The sequence below is a fragment of the Zootoca vivipara genome, chromosome 1 (assembly GCF_963506605.1).
Source record: "Zootoca vivipara chromosome 1, rZooViv1.1, whole genome shotgun sequence".
NCBI lineage: Eukaryota > Metazoa > Chordata > Lepidosauria > Squamata > Lacertidae > Zootoca > Zootoca vivipara.
Genome location: NC_083276.1, coordinates 49,581,725 through 49,603,306, shown reverse-complemented (window position 1 = coordinate 49,603,306; position 21,582 = coordinate 49,581,725). Strand labels below are relative to the sequence as shown.

Genomic DNA, 21,582 nt, shown 5'->3' with positions numbered 1-21,582 from the left:
AGGTAGGACATGAACACAATTCTACCATGAAACAAGAAAAGACAGAAAGTGCCTCCGAAAACAACCAGTCTAAAACATCAGCCCTCAAACAGCAGTTAAGATACTGTGACCAAAGCTAATGCTACAGCTAATACGGTATCAGAGATCAATATTAGCATTTCAATCAATATATGGTCAGAGAAGGTGCAAATGAATGTCACTCATGCTTTGTTAAGGGTCTCTCTGGACATTTCCCAAAAAATTCACCAGTGTTTGTCCAAATTCTGAGTGTTGAAGGGAGCTCTGATTTCCACAAGACCTCTTCACTTCTCCATCAATGCTTACACAATTATTTCATTGTCCTTATTTTCCAGATGGCTGTAAGCTTATTGCGCAGCAAGTCAAATTGCATTCCTGTAACCAGCCAAAACACGACATATATGGGCAGATGATCTTCAAGGCAGATCAGGAAGTATTCAGGGCACAGCAGATCAGCAAAGTCAGCCTCAGCTATTATTTGCTCGTCTCTCGAGGCTGGAGGAGATGCCTGACCTCAGTGGGGGTAAAGAGCAAGACACTTTGCTCCTCTGAGCTATTAGCTAATGCTGTAACCATGCTTAAGTTGCAGTCAACCATCTGCCCTTAGCAATATACCCAGTTTCTATGGAAACGCTAACCAGCATTTGTCGTGACTCATTCGTTTTGAAGCAACTCTAGTTCCAGCAACTTACTCTCACAATTATCTAAAATTGTCCCCAAAAACCCACCCTGGCAGCAGGATGCAGACAGCCCCAAGCTTTCTTATACCAAGGGATTCTGAATATTCTCAACTCGTGGTGTGCAACTGGATTATTACAGTGTTGGGGGACTACAATTTTGCCAGATCTGCACTAGCAAAGCACTTAAGAAAAAGTTATGAGCTCTATGAGGCAGATATGCTACTGATATTCTTTTTAGCAGGATAATTTATTATTTTTACAGCCCATGTACAGAAAGAAGAATCTTGCTGAACATGGATCTAGGATCACCAATGTGGTTCCTGGGTGTGCACATACACCTACAGAAGCCTTCCCTGGAGCACCTTACCCTGCTAAAGTTAACCTTGAAAAAAAGGACTCTGATCGTAGTTAACAGAACATGTGATGTGTATTTGAATGAGGTGTGTGGCACTCTCAACACTTTATCCAATTTATGTGTACCCACAGGTCCAAAAAAAAAAAGGTTGGTATTACTCGACTGAGAAGCTTGCTGAAATGACCACCACATAACAAACACTATAGACAAATTCATACCACCTCAAAAACTTGAGTGTTAAGTGGAAACTGATCCCACTTCTAGCAGAGAGTTAACCATATCTTAATTCTTCCTATCATATTATGAAATAACTCCTCTTAACCTGGATCTTTCAGCTAAGTCTGTTCTCCATTTGGAGGCAAACACAGCAAAAATATTTTTTGAAATCTCATTTTCCCTAGTGTCAGGTAGTGTGGTAGCTAACACTGGTCTAAATCTAAACACTTTTATACAAAAGTCAGCAAAATAAAAGAGAGTTGTGCAAGACTCCACCAACTCACAATATTCAGCATTCAGACTCAACCATAATCTAAAGTCCTTCAACATTCCATGCTCTAGGAATGGTGAACCTGTGACCCTTTGGCTGTAGGATTACAGTTCCTATCATCCCTGATCATAGGCAATGCTAGCTGGATAAGATGAAGGTTAGACTCTGTTATGCACTGAGCTGAATCCTACCGGTAGAACAATAGGATCCAAAATGCAGCAGTCTGATTGGTTCGCAGGAGCCACCCAATCCAGCTCCAGTTAGAAGTGAATCAGCAACCTGATTGGCCTGCAGGAGCAGCCAATCAGGCTGCTGGCAGAAGTGAATCCACAACCTGATTCGCCTGCAGGAGCAGCCAATCAGGCTGCTGGCAGAAGTGAATCTGCAACCTGATTGGCCTACAGGTGCAGCCCTGAAGTAGCCAATCTCGCAAGGCCCATTGTGTAAATAATGTATATAAGCAGACGTTTTGGGAAAAGAGCCATTCTTCTCTTCTCCTCCTTTGCTACTACAAGCTGAATAAAGAGCATGAAATTCACTCTCGACTCAGAGTATATTTCAGAGTCCAACAACTTCTGAAAGGTCACAGGCTCACCATTCCTGAGGCATGAAATGTTAAAGGACTGTAGATTATGGTTGAATCTGACTGCTGAATATTGTGTTGAAAATTTCACAGCCTTGCCATATAGACTTTGTGTTTCTACTTCATTTTTGCCCCATGTGACAAACATCACTGAGATCTGAACAACTTTAATGGGTTATTCAACCATGGGTTTACATTCAGGAATGTAAGAATGCCTGAGGAGTCTTTGACTTGCACATTCTCCTCCCCTTGTACATTACTGATTCCTGAAAATCAGGACTGAAACTTAGCTGGCTTGCTATTTCATCCAAACTGGAAAACCATTATTTCCATTTGCCTGAAAATGATACCACGTTCTCATAACACCAAATTATGGTTGGTGGAGCGAGATAAGCACCGCAATCCCAGAGTCGTCCGCGACTGGACCTAATGGTCAGGGGTACCTTTACCTTTAAGTTTCATAAACCATGGCCATTCATTTGTTGTATTCTTTAGCAGTAGATCTAATCTATGCTTCGCTGAAATAGTAATCAAGAGTGGATACCAGGGGGTGGGGGGAGAGAATTTGGTATTTCTAATTAGCTGAAAGTCTTTTCTGGATTCTATCCAGCAGAGTCAATCCCTTAGTTGACACTTATTCAAGGTCTAAAACATCTTGACAAGCTGTACAGGAAAACTCTCAATAGGCATAGTAGTATTTTTAAATATATACTTTAACTATCCACTCTTGCCTTAATTGGTTCTTTATGAGGATGAGCTGCTGATATTCCTGTTGGTAGAGAGTATAGCTTTTGGGGGGGGGGAAGCATTCTGCACAATTTCCAAAACTTTAATGGAGTTTGAACCAGAGCCACATATTTCAATGCTACAAAGAGGATTTGAATAAGTGGTTTGTTACCAAATATTTTTATGGCAGGTTCAATCAGTTTCTCTCCCTTATTATAACAGGACTTCATCAATGCTGCTATGGTTTTTTGTGCTTTGGCTTTCACTGCCTCCATATGGCACTTCCAAAAGATGGTTTCACTAAAGAGTAGACCCAGGTATGGTATCTAAATGAGCAAGTTTGTTCTATAGCTTTCTGATCTAAGCACAATTTATACCTAGGACCAGGGCTTTTTTGTCAGTCAGACCTCACCAGAACTTAGTCCCACACCTCTCAGGTGGGCATCAATGTCATTATAAGAACAAGGGAGGTGTTCATAGTGAGTTCCTGCACCTCTTTCTCTAAATAGCACTGCCTAGGACTGTGTTTGCCAAAAAGCATAATCTTGGTCTTAAGAGTAATTTATGGGTAGGTTTCCCAATTTATTGTATGCTGAACTCAGGAGTTTTTTGAGACCCAATCGGGAATGAGAGAGGAGCACTAAATCATCTGCATACATCAAGATTGAGATTGTTCCTAATTACTGGAGAGGGGCGTTTGCATTGGCTCAATATAGCACCAAATCATTCATATAAACGCTAAAAGGAGTGGGAGCCATAATGCAACCTTGTTTCATTCCTCACAACATTTTAAAAACATTAGTCACAATACCATTTAAACCTACTCTGACCCTGATTAATGTGTTGCTGTACAGCAAATCTCCACAGGGAGACTATTCCATAGATGCAGTGTTACAACAACTTGTTCCACACTTCCATAAACCAAATTTCCTTAAATGATAACTGGAAAAGGAATCTCTCTGAAGACATTAACTGCAAAAGAGGTTTTCAACTAGTTATAGTTTTAACAGCTGGTGAGTTAAGATTCCTCCTTATAGCTCATAGGAACAGCACACCCTATTTCTTTCATATTGTCAACAACCCTGCTGACTCAATATAGAACTGTCTACTACAGCTGTTTGGGCCTCCAGTGTTGCATTGATTGTGAAATCTACTTAATTTTATCCATATTTCAGTACGGTAAAGAAAGGCAGCCATTATGTTTACCAGTCCTAGCCAACACTGTTGTCAACCTCAAGGGGAGGGAGCAGAAGAGTTAAGCCAAGGTAGTCCCTTCCTCTGATCCCCCCTTCCCTCAAGCTGCCAGCTTACCGGTAAATCAAACAGGATACACTTACTGAACAACGCAATCTGCTGAATGCCCAGAACCAAGTCAGGTGACAGAACTAAAAAGACACCACACCTTTCCTGCCAGATCATAAACCTGACTACTTAGACCCTGCCTCAGCCAACCTTTTCCAGTTGCTGAGCTCACACTGAGACTCTGGAAATGTTACACAAATTCAATCACAGGGTGGGGGGAAATTGTGCCACATTTTTAACGCACATGCCTACCCTACTTCCAGGGTAATTCTGTCTATTTGCATTAGGGTTTTTACTGCAAGCTCAAAGGACATGAAAACAGATCCATAGAATAATCTCAAACATTTCATTTAAACCAAAGAACTTTAAATTTGTCTGCTTTTGTTCAGCAGGAACAGCTGAACATCAAAGACTTCCAAGCAAGCTATATAATCCCTCTAATTTCTTTCACTCATTATCTCAAAGCAGAAATTGTCATGAAAGTGGGCATTCCTGTCATATTTCCTTCTCCAGATTGCTCTTCACAAGTCAGACATAATAATCCTATAAGAGTCTCCATCCTAGTTCAATGCTCTGTTTATGGACATGCATGAACCAAAACACAATAAGTAATGATTTCTCCTTAAACAAGTGCTATCACACCCCTCTGGTTTTACTGAGCCCCTACCACACCCCATACTTCCTACTCTTTCTCCTTTACAGAACTATATAACTCCCCCTTTTTTCCAGCTCAAATACGTAAACCACAAAGCCCTAGTGACAATCTTGTGATGGGCCACAAAGCCTTATGCAGTAGCCTCAAGTATTTGTGGGATTACATTTACCACAGAAGCATGGTGTAAGAATCCTGATAAAAGCAGGATAAAGCAGTTTCTGTGAGATGATTTATGCAAACTAGCAAAGCATACATTTAGAATTACCAGACTCAAACTCCCCAAGGGCTCCAGAAACTTTGAAAGTTTAAATTAAAATAGTTACGTACATACCACCTCTTTAAAATATCAAGATGGAGTGCAACAAAATAATTCAATGTAACAAAGCAATTCTATATACAGTACAATAGTCCGCTAAAAGCAGCATAACACAAACACAGGAACCAGGAACCATTCAAATCATGGTATCAGAGGCCAGGGAAGCCTCAAATAAGGTAGCTGTGTTTTTAACAGCAGATGAACGCTCACCACAGCAGGTGCATCTCACAGGCTGGAGGCCAAAAAGGAGAAGGCCCTCTTCCAGCTTAGCATGAGATAAGTCTCTGTGGGCCACAGCATAAGTGATAGGGCCTTCTCTGAAGATCTTAGTGAACAGACACATCTATATGGGAGAAGGCATTCTCTCAAATAACCTTTTCTTAAGTTTAGGAATATGTAGGTATAATGAAACCTTCAACTTTGCTCAGCAGCACAATTCCCTCAACACGGATGTTACCATACATGCTGCAGCTTCCAAACCAGCCTTAAGGCCCAGTCCCACATGGACCAAACTACCCTAATGCAGTCTTGAGCTTACCAATGCATGGATCACTGTAGCTTGGCTGCACTGGTCCAAGAATAGTCACAGCTAGTGCAAGAGTACAAGGTGGCAGAAGTAACCCTTAGCCACTGAGGTCACTTGTACCCCCAGAAACAAAGAATGATCAAGGAGCACCCCCATATGACATTCCAGTTCCAGCAAAGGGAGTAGAACCCTGGTCCAGAAAAAGCAAACTCCCAAAATCCACACACAGAGCTAGTTGCTTACAGGGCCTTGGTCTTAACAGGATTCACCCCCACTTCTTGTGCATACCAAATACTCACCCAGGGCTTGCACAGTCACACTTGATTCTGGTGTAACAGAGAAAAGGAGTACCATCAGCTTAACGCCATGGTACAAATGGGGTCCCTACTGGAACCCAACAGCTTCATACAGATGGCAGTGGAGACATCACAATTCACTAGAGCACCCTTCTGCATAACGGACAGGGGGCCAATGCGCAGTCACCCGACACTACTCTGTGACAAGCCCCATTCAATAGAAATGGGGAGTTCTGGCACCAATTTTTGCTGCGTGAAAGTCTTTATATGTTCGCTTTTAAGCAACCCACACACCTTGACCTTACTACCCCTGCTTAACTCAGTTGCAAGTATTTCCCAAACTGCAAATACTGTATTCCCCCCCCCAAAAAGTGTGCACAGGTGGCAAGGGTTTGGGTTCTAAAATCAGTTCATTTTATGTAACCGAACGTTTCTCATCTCGCCGCCGCCGCCGCCTTTAAGCACCTGCACGCACGCGCACACTCCAAAAAGCCTCCCCTGCGTAGGCGCCTCCACCTCCCCAGCACCAAAAAAGATCTCCAGGAAAGGACCAAGGGAAGGGGGGGGGTCCTTAACAACAAAGGCACGGGGGCCCCTTGGGGTTGCTGAGGGAGCGGGGGGGCGTCTTCCAAAATCTGACATAGATCTGAACCTGGCAACTCTGAGAACGACGACACCAACGGAGATGGTGGGAGGGTGGAGACAGAAGTCCAGCCCTGAGCCTGGCAGCGGCCCCTGCTTGACAAGAGACCTCCCTCCTTCCCTCCGAAAGTCACGCTGAGGCTGGAGTCGACGCATGCGCCCTCCCTCTACTTCGCCCCCAGCCCCCCGCTCCCCCCCCAATAAACAAGAGAATAAACCCAGAAGGAACCCCCGCCCCGCTTGGGCCTCCACTCACTATTTATCTCATGAAGGTGTGTGCGTTGGGGGGAAGGGAAGAGATGCAGCCCCGACGACGCGGACAACGCGCACCCAGCACGGAGTTCCTGCACTTAGCGCTCCTCCGCTCGCCAGCAGCCGCCACTCCCGCCTGTCAAACCCCCCTTTCACAAACATCCGCCTCCGAACCGGAAAAAGGACGAGTCTCCGTGGCAACACGCTCCCTCCTCCTCTGGGAAAGGCCGGCGAGAGAAAGGGAAAAGCCGTCCGGGCACAAACACAGCTCGTTGCGCGGAACGTTCCGCCCAGGAGCCGTTATGGAGCAGAGCCCCGGCCAGAGTGAGGGGGAGCAGGTGTCTTTCGTGGTCCGGGAGACGGGAGGGAGCGGAGTTCGTTTGCCGCCCCGCGTCCTTGACTGCTTTCCTGTTTCTGCTTCCCTTTCAGGTCGGCCCCCGGACGCGCGCGGCGGCGGCTGGTCCTGCTGCCCAGTGTGGAGCCTTCCGCGGGGCTTAGCCCTGGGCCCTTCCCTCTCCGCCGAGAGGGGCCTTGGGGTGTGGTGTGTGGGGAGCCCCTTGCAGCCGGGGGCGCTGCTGCTCCTGCTTGGGCCGGAGGAAGAGGAGCAGGAGGCGGGCGCCTTCCCGGCGGTGAGCGATGGGCAGGCGGCGGACAAGTTTGGGCCTCCAGTCAGAGCCCTCAGGCCAGTGGGGGGCGCCCTCTCGCGACCCCCTGCCCGGCCGACCAAATCTAGACGCCCGACCCTTCTCGGTTGCCGGGAGAAGGGACTCTGGCAGGTGCAGCTTGTTATATCCACCAGTTAAGAAAGCAGTTTGCTTGCCCAATTTCTCTCTTCAAAGTGCAGCTGTCCTGGTCACTTCTGGGTGGCCAAAAAATAGTTTTGATTGGTTTCTGGTATCATTTACACACCTGCACATGGGTGGGAGAAAGGGGATAGAAGGCATTTCCCCTCCTCTCATAATGGTTATTAGCCACAGTGTTTCGGCAGCTGAATGCCACTGAATGCCATGACAGAGTGGGCTATTGCCCCCATATCAGACTTGTTAGAATACTGAGTTAGATGGACCTTTTGTCCAAACTGGGACCCAGGTGGCGTTGTGGTTAAACCACTGAGCCTAGGGCTTGCTGATCAGAAGGTCGGCGGTTCGAATCCCTGTGATGGGGTGAGCTCCCGTTGCTTGGTCCCAGCTCCTGCCAACCTAGCAGTTCGAAAGCACGTCAAAATGCAAGTAGATAAATAGGAACCGCTACAGCGGGAAGGTAAACGGCGTTTCCATGTGCTGCTCTGGTTTGCCAGAAGCGGCTTTGTCATGCTGGCCACATGACCTGGAAGCTATACGCTGGCTCCCTCGGCCAATAATGCGAGATGAGCGCGCAACCCCAGAGTCGGTCACGACTGGACCTAATGGTCAGGGGTCCCTTTACCTTTTGTCCAAACTAGCAAGGTTTTTCATGTAAGAAGGTAATTGCACACACACCTAGCTCTGGTGCCGCACTTTCCTCTTTCTGTTTATAGAAGTCTGAACTGTAGTCACTTCATGTTACCTAGTTGTCCCATTGAGAATGTGCTTCAAAGGTGAAGTTTGTTTCTCATGAAGCAGTCATGTATCTGCTCGATCATGCACACAACTCAGCCCTCACTTGGCATACCCCTGCTCATTGCATGGGTTGAAACTGACTGAATGTGGCATGATGTCTGCTTAGTTTATATTCCACTTTACTAGTACTCAAGACAACTTACAGTCAGGCACATTTTTATCCACTCAACAATTCTGTGAAGGAGCACTGAAAGTTATTGTTGCTCAAGGCCACTTACTCCTCTATTATTATCTGAGCAGTTTTAACATTTGGTCTCCTACATAGTCTAGCCACTACTGTGCACTACTCCCAGCTGCTTTAAAAGGTCATTGCAAAGTGACCGCAACAGTGTAGGGAGAGTTGGTCATCTGTAGTATCAGGCCATCTAGTGAGGCAAGTATTTACTACAACTGAATGAAAGTGGGTGGATAGTTTGTAGCTGCTGAAGCTCTATAGGCAAACAGTTCACCACATGGCTGTATTTTCCCAAAGTGACTTTACAAGTAGTAGTAGTATTACAAATAATAATCTAAGCTCCTCCTATTTCTGACAACTCAGTTGAACATGTGTTGAATTACAGTAAGTACCAATAATTGTTACTGTGGATCTGAGGGCTGAACTATATGTGATATAGTAGCAATCACTGTATCTTGGGATTATTTTTTAATAGCTTAAAAACATACTGCAGAGGGAGGATAATGGGTTGGTGAAGCAGTGCTTAGGGAAGATGATTAACTATCCTTATTTCCATGATTGAAATCACACAGTACTTACTTCAGAGTAAGGAAGCGATCTTTACTCAGGCTAGCAGCAAGCACAGGTTCAGTCGTAAAGAGTTCAAGTTACAAGAGCAAGACAAGTGATTCAGAACTGAATAACTGAGTTGGTAGAGCATGAGACTCTTAATCTCAGGGTTGTGGGTTCAAGCCCCACACTGGGCAAAAGATTCCTGCATTGCAGAGAGGTGGACCAGATAGCCCTCAAGTTCCCTTCCAGCTCTACAATTCTTGATTCTATGAATGGAAGCTAGAAGATGTCCCAATGGTTGTCACACCCCTCCCACCAAGTTTTTAAAAGACTAAATGGAGTATGCTCACTCATGAGACTCTCTTGCCTCACTAGCCTGCTGTGCACACAAATGTATGCAAATGTATGCAAATGCAGCTACAAAAGTGGTGCCAGGTTTGTGGCCACAATACTGTCCTGCCCCTCTACCTCGAGCTCCTCTTGTTCAGCTCCTCCCACTGGCTAGTCAGAGTCCTCCCCCCTCCCCAATGATTCTCTGCTCTTCTTAAGAGGAGCAGTGACAAGAGCTAAGATGATGTAGCTTTGTTTCCCCTGTTCTGACATCTAATGTTGCATGGAGAAGAGAAGACCCACACCATTCACCATTACAGGTGCCCAATCCTGATAGGACCGAGGGGCCGATGACATTACCTAACTTCCTCCCCACCTCCTGTAGGGCAAACAACAGCTCATTCATTTATTTTTCTTTTGACAATTTATATATTGCTTAATTATGGCAGTCTCTTAAATGATGTACAATAGTGCAATGCAATGAAAATAAAAATAAGTTGAAACCATAAATCAGTCGATTTCATTAAAATGTCTGCCAGAATGAAAAGTCGTCAGTAGGCACCCAGTGTTCAACAGGAAGGGGGATTGTCTGATCTCAAATAGAAGGGAGTTCCATAAAATTGGGCCCACAGTACTGAATGCACAGCTGCTAGAGGATGTGAGCTGTGCATTTAAACTTAGGATGGTAATTTCAACAGAGGAAACAGTGTGAAGGCTGTGATCCAGGCAAGGGTGCATAGCTGCTCTCAAGTAAATAAAAAGACATTGGAAGACCTAACGGCATATTGCCTACATTATATGTATGTTGGCCCTGAGAGCATAGGCCACCACACTCATTCATAATATGCCAACTTGATTGTTGAATTGACCCTCAGGTGAAAAGGACAGCTAGCCCATTAGTTCTGGGCTTAAGATCTGCCCATGGGAATTAAAATACCTCTCTAACTGGGACTCCCCTTACTCTTGTGTTTCAGGAACTTCCACCAGCTTGCTGGAAAGAGGCTTCTGCTTGCAACAGGATAGCAAGCTGGAAAAGGTGAGAACAGCAAAACTATGTGGGTAACTTGCGTTCTGCTTTACAACTTTCTCAGCAAACTTCATACATCTAATGAAGTGGTTTGTTGGCTACGATCATTCAAACCATAATGAACAAGTTACAGGTAAGTAGCCGTGTTGGTCTGAGTCGAAGCAAAATAAAAAAATTCCTTCAGTAGCACCTTAAAGACCAACTAAGTTTTTATTTTGTTATGAGCTTTCGTGTGCATGCACACTTCTTCAGATATCTGAAGAAGTGTGCATGCACACGAAAGCTCATACCAAAATAAAAACTTAGTTGGTCTTTAAGGTGCTACTGAAGGAATTTTTTTATCATAATGAACAAGTTAGGGTCAATTCACGCAAACTGTTTTTTAACTTGTTTGTAAACCACATAGATGTTTTACCGTCAATCCTGAAAATTATGTAAGTTGTGAGAATCAGACTTTAGTATTTATCTCACCAACAGCACTTAACATTTTTCCGGCAACCAGTATGGGGCCATTTCTGTTGAAAAGCAGATATGGCTGCACCACAAACTCAGTGTTTGTTATCACAAATTGTAGTGCAGCAATCACTTGATGGTTTCTTCAAGCAGCCAGATGAACTTTCAGCATATGATGATGTGAAGGACTTTATTCTCACACATCTCAAAAATCAATCCAGATATATAACAAATATATAACAGAGCAATGAGATGATAAATTTTGCTGATAAATCATTTTGCTGATAAATTTTGCTGATAAATCAGATGTGATCCTGGAATTTATTTCTGATGACTCTGTTTGCCTCTGTAAATCCAAAAAGTAACTGTTAGAGGATATATAGGTTTTGGTATGTTAGCCACTGAAGAATGAGTGATACATGTGTGATCAATAAATGTTTTTGCTGCAGATTTTGAAACTGGCCTGTTTAATAGCAACTAGCTCTCTGCTCTTTTCCTTTGTCACCCCTAGGAGCTGAGTAGCTCCTCTGCTGTCTGTCTTCTCATCTTGCAACTTTTTCCTAATGCTGAAGGAAATCAGCTACAGGGTATGGCAGCACATAAATTTGTCTCCCAATGCATTCTGGAGCGAGCTAAAATGTCAGGCTTATTGGTTTCTTAGGTTATATTGTCAAAACAGCTCTGTGTTAATCCATCTAAGTTGCCTCTCATCAATAATTATAATACATGCCTTCCATGGTTTCCCCTGGAAAGAAAACTAAGTGGATTATAGCTTTTTAAAAAATTAACTCCATTTACATAGAAAAAAACCTAAAGTCATAAAAATCAAGAAGAAAAATTGGGACATATTCGACTAAGCAGGTGTTCTAATAAGAACCAGTGCACTGGAACTTCCTCCCTTCTCTTATGCCAAATTCTCTCTGAGGGGGTCAGGAGAATCCCCAGAAGAGTGTTCAGGGGAAGGAGAGGGGAGATGGTTCTGTCCAGCAAGCTGAAATGCCTGTGTTGATAGGATTGTAATATCACTATGATGAATTCCACCCTTAAAAACATAAATAAAATCAGTAAGTGATATTCGGTGCTAGTCTTATTTTGAGTAGACATGTTTACATTAATGGACTTGACTCACTTGGGCTCATTAATTTCATTGGCTCTATTCTGCCTGGATTTAATTGAATACAACTCAATATTTTACAGCTAGCAATAAATTTCTATTTAGTCTAACAAAGATCTCTTAAATAATTATTCATCTTCCTAAAAAATAGGATGGTAAATCTAAATATATTCATTTAGCCTTTGGAGAGGGCAATTTGACCAATCAGTCATGAGCCAGCAATTTTGTGCAGATTAAACGTCCTATATGTGACTTTAAATATAACAAACGAAGCAGCTGCAAGTCTTTTGCACCCTTAATCAGTACTCTTGTGTGGCCACTCTCAGAATCCATTTTATATGAACTAGGTGTTTTGTTACCTATATGGTTTTATAAACAGCTTTCCATCACTGTACCTCCAAGGAGGACCCCTGCCTAAAACTCTGGAGAACTACTACCAGTCAGTGTGAACAATGCTGAGTTAGATCGACTCATAAATCTGTCTCAACAAAAGTATTCTGAATTGACTTTTCCTAGGAGGCTACTCAAAAAAACCGTCAGGATCTATAGACATATTAGTTGATAGACCTGACTGAGGCCCCCTTCCGTCTCACATAACACCCACCTGCACTGCCTCTCTAGAGCCTTGTCATGCCCCTATACTTCAGACAAAGCCCATATTGGATACTGATGCTTGGCATAACGTGTCTTACAGCTTGGTGAAGCAAAGCCGGGATAAAGATGAGGCAAATGTGGCATTAGTATGGATCAATGGGGAGCTCCACATCCGAGTATGCTGTCCCGTTGCAGCTGGCACTGAACTGCTGTACTGGTTCACAGAGGCCAGTCCTGCTTGCCTGGAAAAGAATGCACCAGCAAATATATCAGATGGGGTATTTGTCGCACAGAGGAAAATGGTAGAGGAGCAGCTAGCTAAGACCACCACTGTGGAAGCAAAGACTTTGACACAGAAAGGAGATGCTTCCCTAGATGGCGATGCAATAGATTCTTTTGCAGGTACTGTACATGAATTCCTAGAGTCTTAGTTAGAAGGGGGTAGGGGGTATCACAGGTGATTTAAGCAGCATCAGAAACAGGAAGGGTTTTTATTCTTTAAAAAATTGACTTAACATACTTGGTAATAGAAACATGCATGTTCCTTAAGCAAAGAACTCCACTGCCAAACTCTGCACACCCAGGCAACTGTAGTTGAAGCACCTTGTGTTTTGTCCTTCCTTTCACAAAAAGAGTTTATGGTGCATGATTTGATTTTCACAGACCTAAATTGCCATCTGTTTGTGAAGAAACTCAGACTGATAGTAATATTTTAACTTGAAAGTTAGGGGCTCCTTTTTTTCCTTCAAATGATACTGTGGGAGGCAACTTGTTCAGAATGTATACACTCGCTTGCTGTGAATAAGGAATATTTCAGCAGTGCTTTCAAGGCACAATCCCCTGAGAGGCTGCCTTTCAACATCCCAAGTACAGAGATTGGGAATCAAGTGTGGAAGCATATTCTTGCCCAGGACAATTCAATCAGCCCACAGCCAGGCAGAAGTGTCCACTCCTCTAGCCAGTGACCTTTATTTTGCTCAACAGCACTGGCCAGTCCCATCCTTCCAAACAGTGCTTTGCTATCTTATTGCAGTGCTGGAAGAGGTGATTTCTTTGAGAAGTGCACATGGTGAATCAGAATGTTTATCATGCCAGAGTACATTTGATCAAATATCTGAAGGTATGTCTGCACTAGAAGCTTACATTATTTTTATACCATTTTAACAAATCATGGGCACCCACAAATAATGTGGGCAACTCCTGTCCATAATGCTGGAATCAGTCAGGCGCCTTACTCTCTTGGTTTTCTCACGCACACAACTTCATTTCCCTGTGACATTCTATCATAGCTGCCAAGTTATCCCTTTTTAAAGGGATTTTCCCTTATGCTGAATAGGCTTCCTCGCGAGAAAAGGGAAAACTTGGCAGCTATGCATTCTATATCCATGTCTGTTTCCTTAATTTTCTTAGGTGAATTTAACTGCTCAAGGTAACTCTGCTTGTTATGAATAAGGGAGAAACACAGGTCCCTGATATTGTGACTGTATGGATAAGCTGTTGTAGTTTGCAATTCTTGCTTTCTAAAGAAAACAGCAAAGATTACACATGATAAGAGTGTTGAAATTTGCTGTTTCTACACATTTCTGTAACCTCATTCTAAGTTATATGGTAAAGCACTTCAGAGAAATCCAAATTGCGTCAAAAAGATTAAGGAAGCTGTGCTTACAGAAGTTACTGAAATATTTCTCCCCAAATTCTAAACTTTTTGGATATTTAAATTCAAGCAGAGTTACCTAGCTAAAACCCAGCTATGTTTCAATTCTCAGAAGCACTGCTTTGATAACTAGTAGAACTTCTCGAGCCTCTGTGCTCAGCAAAATATCTCTGTTCAGCATGATTGAGGCAGTAGGTGGGGAGTAGAGCAGTGCATAGAAACACAAGTCTCACCTTGAAGTGTCAATAATTACTTTGTTTTCTTTGTTAAGGGAGCTAATGGTTACTGGTTCAAATTGCAGGTGCTCTTGATATCCCCAAGGTTGTGGAGCAGAAAGCCAGAGCCCATTGTCTTCCTTTGCTGGATAAGAAGCTGCCAGTCAAGCAGCCTCCTGGCCTGGAAAGTGATCACAAGAAAAGGACTGGAAATGGGTCCCTGCAACGTGAGGTCAGGGACTCCAAGGAGCAGCATGGAGAGAAGCAGCCCATTGTGAGCTGCTCTGTGGCTGAGGAGGGTGGAAGTAAAGAGGATGATGTGCTGCATCCTCAAACAGAGCAAGTGAATGAGACACTATCCAAGGTAAAACCAACTGACATTTGTTCACATCCACCCCCATCCAGTGCAATTCAACCCAGTGCTCACTTGGCTGAGAAGGTGGAGGTGTTGAGGGGCCAATCTTGTGCTGAAGGAGCCCCCAGTGGATGTGCCATGTCTACACCCAGGGACAGAGTGGAGGAGCAGAGTGAAAGTCCTAAGCAGGAGGAAGTGTCTCCAAGCAACATTGGTAGTGCTCCACAGATCAAGGAGGCAGACCACGAGCGACGATACCGGTGCAAAGAGTGTGGCAAAGCCTTCCTGCAGCTTTGCCACCTGAAGAAGCACCACTTTGTGCATACTGATCACAAACCGTTCCTGTGCACAGAGTGTGGCAAGAGCTATAGCTCAGAAGAAAGCTTTAAAGCGCACACACTGGGCCACCGAGGGGTGCGGCCATTCCCCTGCCCACAGTGCCACAAGAGTTATGGCACCAAACGGGACCTTCAAGAACACCAGGTGCTGCACACAGGCCAGCGCCCTTTTGTATGCCCTGACTGTGGGAAATCCTTTGCCCGTCGGCCCTCTCTCCGGATCCATCGCAAAACTCACCAGGCTAAGGAGCCAAGGCCATCTGCTGCCGCCGCCTGCCAGTGTGTGATATGCGAGCGGCAGCTGGCCAACCCTGGGTCATTGCGCAACCATATGCGGCTGCACACAGGGGAACGCCCATATACCTGTCCCTACTGCCCCAAGTCTTTCCGACAGCAGGGCAATCTCCGTGGGCACCTTCGCTTGCATACAGGGGAGCGCCCTTACTGCTGCCACTTCTGTGGAGATGCCTTCCCGCAGCGCCCTGAGCTGCGCCGTCACCTGATCTCCCACACAGGTGAGGCTCACCTGTGCACAGTGTGTGGGAAAGCACTGCGTGATCCCCACACGTTACGGGCTCACGAACGTTTGCATACAGGCGAGCGCCCTTTCCGCTGCCATCTGTGCCCCAAATCCTATCCTCTGGCCACAAAATTGCGACGCCACCAGAAAGCCCACCACGCTGACAAACCACACCAGTGCCAAATTTGTGGCATGGGCTACACCCTCCCCCAGAGCCTGCGACGTCACCAGCTTGAGCACAAAGGAAACCTAGACGGAGATCCATCCAAAAGGGGCACGAAAGCCCCCCAGGAGCTGCTAGCTTCAGAGCAGCCAGCTGTGCTGGTAGTGCGCTCTGTGGACACGGCAGTGCCTGGAAACCACACAGAGCTCCTTATCACCAATGATGGGCACTATGTTACTGCACAGCAGAGCTCTGCCGAGCACAAGAATGTCATTGAGATTGCTGTCTCGGACACGGAGAAAGAATGCATCATTGTGCAGGAGCAGGGCTCCGCCAGTGACATGTTCATTATTCAAGAGGGTGTCAGTTTTAGCACAGTGGCGGAGGTGGTGGAGGTGGGGACATGACCGTCAATCTTTTTGCAGATGTCATTAAAACATCTTTGGAAATCTAAATGTGCTTTTTCTATGTGCTTACAAGAAAACAGCATGTGGGTTATTATTATTTTTATTTTGCAGTATTCTATTTTTATGGGAATAACTTCTTGAGGCAAATCTGATACATCTATCCAAGTTTAGTGGCCAGTTCTTTAGCCTTGGTTTTTTCAAGCTTAGCAATGCAGGCCACTGACTTTGGCCCCAGAAGATTGCCACCCCAGTGACGACGAATCTCATCTTATCTCTCATTGTAGTTGGTCTTGACAGCTTCCACGAGTTTAGCTAGATGATTTCCACCATCATTTCCAAAGCCCATAAGCCTGGGCAAAAGGGTCTGCCTGGTAGATCAGGTTATGCCTGGAAGAAAGCCTTCACTAAGCATCTCTTATATACTATCAAAATTTGTTTCAAATTGATCCAGTGTCAGGAACTGCACCGGTTCTGCTTGTGTGTTACATATGTTTAGTGAACACTTGGCAAAACTGAGTGAGTGGTGAAGAATCTGCAGACTTCCACATGGTTATGCACATATGGTCCAAGAATTAATGCAATAGAAAGTATGGAAGTATATCTTTTTTTAAAGTAAAAGAGCAGTTTTCTGAGGTGTGCAAGGATTGTGTCAACACCAGTGAGGGTTCAAAGTTCTTTAGCTTCAAGGATATAAATAACAGGAAGCTACTGCTCCTGACTCATTTGCCCAAACTGTGCTTAGATGTGCTTTAACTTGATACTTGCTGCATCTGAGTAGGGGATGGAAGCCATCAGATGCCTGCTTTAATTACAGTTAATGACAGCATTGGCTAAGATCCAACTCCCACATTATCTTGGTGATGTAAGCAGCTCTCAAAAACATTGTGGTGGTAGCACATGCAGTCAATTGTGTGACTCAGACGGAACATATAGGTGCTTCTTTTGCCAGTTATACCTCTCCATGGGCTTGTGCTGGTGATGCTGTGATAGTCACCATGCAATCTAGCCAAATTGTGGTTGTTGGTTATGTATATTACCATGATGTGGAGTCCTGACTGCCCAGAGACATTTGTTTGATACCTACCAAGACAGTGTTTGGGTTTTGCCCAAGTCAACACATTGCAGTCTGAGTGAGAATTGTAGATCCCAGGGTGGATGCAACTATAGTCCAAAGGTTTGCTTTTAAAATCAAACCAATTCATTGGATCTGGTAAAATATCATCTCAGCAGTTGCATATGATACCTGTGTTGCTGGATTAGACCACTTCATACTGCAGGAGCAAGATTCAAATGGTAACAGTTTTCATTCACATGGAAGTAAATCAGTGAGGAAGAGCTTTGCTATGCTTGTAATGCATTTCATTATATAAAAACAATGACAAATGAAAATGGTGCTTAATTACATTGTCTTGTTTTAACATAGTACTTTGCCAAATTTTCTACTTTTCTTTTGTTTAGCTTTTCCCTGACAGTGAGTATCAGAGACTTCCCGTCAGGAGGTCATGTTGCACCATAGTGTTGCAATGTATAGTTAGTAGTTTTGGGCCAAGCTAATTTGAATTAATATTGGATGGGATTTTTTTTATTTTTCCATTTTTGTATCACTTTATTTAGTTGTATTCACTACTTGAGAGTAATTTTCTTCTTCCCAGCATCCTGCGGTGATAGGCCAGCCGGGTATTTTAACACATAAGAAACTGAGCCAAGAGAGTCTGAATTGCCCAAAGCCAAATCAAAACTTCACGGCTGGGTAGAAATTGGATTGCGAGTGTCTGTGGTCCAATATGAATTTTAAGAGAGTCCTTCCTTAGTGCTTTGCTATTTCCAGAAAATACATTGAGGTTTGCACTTGGGTTTATTCATTCGCTAGGTGGCTCCCATTGTCAACAACATAATTTATTATATACTGTAGTTACAGTCTCTGCAAAGTGGTGTTCATTTACCACATGCTTCCTTCTTGGATACTTAGGATGGGCCAGCTGTCATTTGGTGCTGGTAGCAATAGGTCACATAACTACACTTGTTGCTTTTCCTATGTGTCTGCTACCCCCACATGTTTTGATAAAGTAAGCAGATGCTTGAGATTACAGTACTGACTTCCTACTGTTGGGCTCACCCAGTGGTACATTTACAAGCAGTCACAAAGGGAGCAGCCTTTTGAGGCAGTAGGATTTTGAGCAGTGATCTAGAATGGCTGGCATGTATGTTTTTTGTCTTTTCCAAGAGAGTGGTGCAGCTTTTGCATGTATCAATATTGACACAGCTGCAAAGTGACTTGCTGATGCCAAAACCAAGGAAATCCGCGCATGAGTCAAAATATCAGTCTTCCGTCATTGCTGATGTGGTGTCAAGCACGTTTGTTGGTTGCACTGATCCCAACCAATCACGGATTAGAGGGAGGTGTCTTATGCCAGTCTTTTAAGCATATGCACTTGTTTGCATGGTGCACATGGTTTGATAACAAGGGGTTGGGAGTCCTGTGATAATGCCTCAGACAAAAAGACACTCTGAGCCACTCATGTAAGAGCATGAACGCACAAGATCGTTTACTATCTTTTGTGTCACATGTTTAGAAGGTGGCGAGAATTAAGCAGACTTGGGTACCAGTTTTTTAAGTTACGAAGTTATTGCAAAGACCAGCCTGAATGTAAACAAGTCAAGGAGAGGTAGAGCCAAACGGAGATAGCCTCTCAGCTGAGATATTTGAGTGGCACTGCTTCCCATCTTTCTCTCTGCTGCAACCTGATGGATTGGCAGTTATTAATATTTACTAGAACAGGGGTCCCCCAAACTAAGGCCCGGGGACCGGATGCGGCCCAATCACCTTCTCAATCCAGCCCGCGGACGGTCCGGGAATCAGCATGTTTTTCTACATGAGTAGAATGTGTGCTTTTATTTAAAATGCATCTCTGGGTTATTTGTGGGGCCTGCCTGGTGTTTTTACATGAGTAGAATGTGTTCTTTTATTTAAAATGCATCTCTGGGTTATTTGTGGGGCATAGGAATTCGTTCATATATTTTTTCAAAATATAGTCCGGCCCCCCACAAGGTCTGAGGGACAGTGGACCGGCCCCCCTGCTGAAAAAGTTTGCTGACCCCTGTACTAGAAAGAGATTGTAGCAGATGTTATAAGGTGGAAAGGGGACTTGTTCAGGAAGTTAGAAATGCTGAATTAAGGAGGGCTACCAGTCTGATCTCAGCCTTCACAAAGGTTCAGGTTTGAGAAGATATTACAGGAAGCAGTGCTGTAGTCTTGACAGCTTGTGAATGTTCTCCAAAAGTTTCCCTTCATACATGGGCCAGAACTCTTTGTCTGGATGTTCTCCTGAACTCAGGCTCTGCCTAAATATCCCAGTATGCTAGACCCAGAACTGGACATTTCTCAAATCTCTTTGCTTTATTGTGTGTTAGAAAGAGACTCTGTGTTCTTCAAACTCTGCAATCTGTTGGAGGCGGGGACTGTGCAATTGCTCTTTGTACAAGTGGCCAAAGAGTCACTTCCCAGCTACCCTAATGCTAATATTTACTTGCCTACGATGGAGATAACAAATACTGACTAGAAGACCATTACAGAAGAGAGACAGAGAAGAGCAAGAGAAAGGGGCCTGAGATTGATAGTTCTCTAAGCTCCTCCTACACTTACAGTTTGTCTCAGATGAGGATGGGGTAGGGACCTGTTTTACTAAACGGTGGACTAATTTGGAATCTCCAAAGACCTAAATTCCAAGTGATGAATTTGATGTTGCTGATTTCTTTTGATGAAGAGTATATGGCTCAGATTATGGCCTTAGGCTACTACTAAGAATTTCAAGATCTAACTGTACTGGCTCCTAATTTAATTATTTTATCAATGAGACTCATCTCAATAAATCTGAAGATAAGAATTGCTTTGCTGGATTTATCAAGTCCAGCATTCTGTTTCTAGTAGCCAGTCAGATGTCTCTAGAGCTCATAAGCAAGGTAATAGACACTCTGTGGTGTTTTGTTCATCTGATAGAGCTGTGCTGCCCCTTAAAATGGAGGTTCTATTTAGCCAGGGCTATTTTCAGGGGAAACTCACTCGAACTCAGTTCTGGCACCTGTCAGGCCTTTGCCATACTAAGAGAATGAGGGAGGCATTCATGGTGAGTTCCGGCATCTCTTTTTCAGAAGTGCCAAGCTGCTAGCTCCCCACACCTTATTGTCTTACATTATGTGTGAAGAAGTGCTTCCTTTTTAAGTCCTGGACCTAGTCCCAGTCAGCTGCACTGAGTGTACATAAGTGTTAATGAAAGCAGAATACATTTTGCTCTAGCTGCTCGCTCCAAGCTTTCATGAGTTTACAAACTTCTGTATTCCTTCTTAAAGTAAAACCCTATGTTCTCAAGCCTTTCTTCATTGAAGGGTGCTATGGGCCTTTGAGTTTAGCTGCTTTTCCATACTCATTTGAACCCAATGAAGTTTTTGTATTCAATTTTGTATATTGTATTCAATGAATATTGAATATCGTGTTCAGTGAATACAATAGTTATTCATCTGTATTCACCTTACAGGACTTGCACTACAAACTTGAAGAGTTTATGACATGCATCTGTTTGAAAATTACGTTTACTCATTAAAAGTGGCTGGTCAATATACCAAATATTTGTTTTAAGTTCATTTACCTGTATGTCCAAACCACAATTAAATGGGAAATTTTTTAAAAAAATACAAATGAACCGAAACAGGATGCAAATATTTAATGACTTGACTCCTTGGTGTCTTCCATCTGTTCTGACTTCTTGGACTCCTCTCCAGCACACACATAATCAAGCACCTCTCTTTGGGCATTCAGAAAGGAGTCATGGGGATCTCATTGGATATTTTGCTGAGAGACATCCAAGAATCAAAGAATTATAAATTGTGGAAGGGAGAAGAAACTCATTCAGTCACTCAATGTATTCTAGAACAGGATCACAGAAGTAAAGACAGGGAATAGACCTTTTGGCATCTGGATTAAATATCTAGAACAGGAGGATTTCCTAAACAAATGGCAGTTCCCTTATTTTAAGCCAGGATAGCCAAATGTCCTCTGCTTTATGAAATAATGACGTAATAATATGACATGCATATTGTTTCCTAATGTCAGTCCATGTTTATTTGGTGTTCTGAGACCACAAACAATCTAAACGTATGGATGGAATTGTTCTTGTTCCATTGGTTGCTTGTGCCACCAAGGCACCTGAAAGCAAAAATGCAAGGGAGGGAGAGAAAAACCAGGGTGGGTGAGA

General features: G+C 43.8%; 2 protein-coding genes across 6 annotated transcripts in view; one reads left to right on the top strand and one right to left on the bottom strand.

Annotated features, from left to right (window-relative positions):
* ARHGAP1 (Rho GTPase activating protein 1) overlaps positions 1 to 7,006 on the bottom strand; it is a 28,151-nt gene extending 21,145 nt beyond the window's left edge. Inside the window, exon 1 of one of the 3 annotated variants that reach the window (XM_035115193.2) lies at positions 6,843 to 7,006. The gene's annotated coding sequence lies outside the window, so the exon portion shown is untranslated. Of the gene's footprint in view, positions 1 to 246; positions 6,510 to 6,596; positions 6,730 to 6,842 lie in introns of those variants that run through there. The other 2 variants (XM_035115201.2, XM_060274492.1) reach the window with 2 other exon arrangements.
* Positions 7,000 to 21,517, top strand: ZNF408 (zinc finger protein 408). 3 transcript variants are annotated; one of them, XM_035115180.2, is made up of 6 exons: positions 7,000 to 7,162; positions 7,268 to 7,467; positions 10,468 to 10,529; positions 12,782 to 13,083; positions 13,715 to 13,801; positions 14,637 to 21,517. In XM_035115180.2, exons 1-6 carry the CDS (start codon positions 7,141 to 7,143, stop codon positions 16,331 to 16,333), a joined length of 2,370 nt encoding a protein of 789 aa, XP_034971071.1. In that variant the 5' UTR covers positions 7,000 to 7,140; the 3' UTR covers positions 16,334 to 21,517. The 3 variants fall into 3 exon arrangements, with proteins under 3 accessions (XP_034971071.1, XP_034971053.1, XP_034971062.1); XM_035115162.2 differs by having other exon boundaries at positions 7,000 to 7,467; XM_035115171.2 differs by lacking the exon at positions 13,715 to 13,801 and having other exon boundaries at positions 7,000 to 7,467.
* Positions 21,518 to 21,582: the final 65 nt, after the last annotated feature.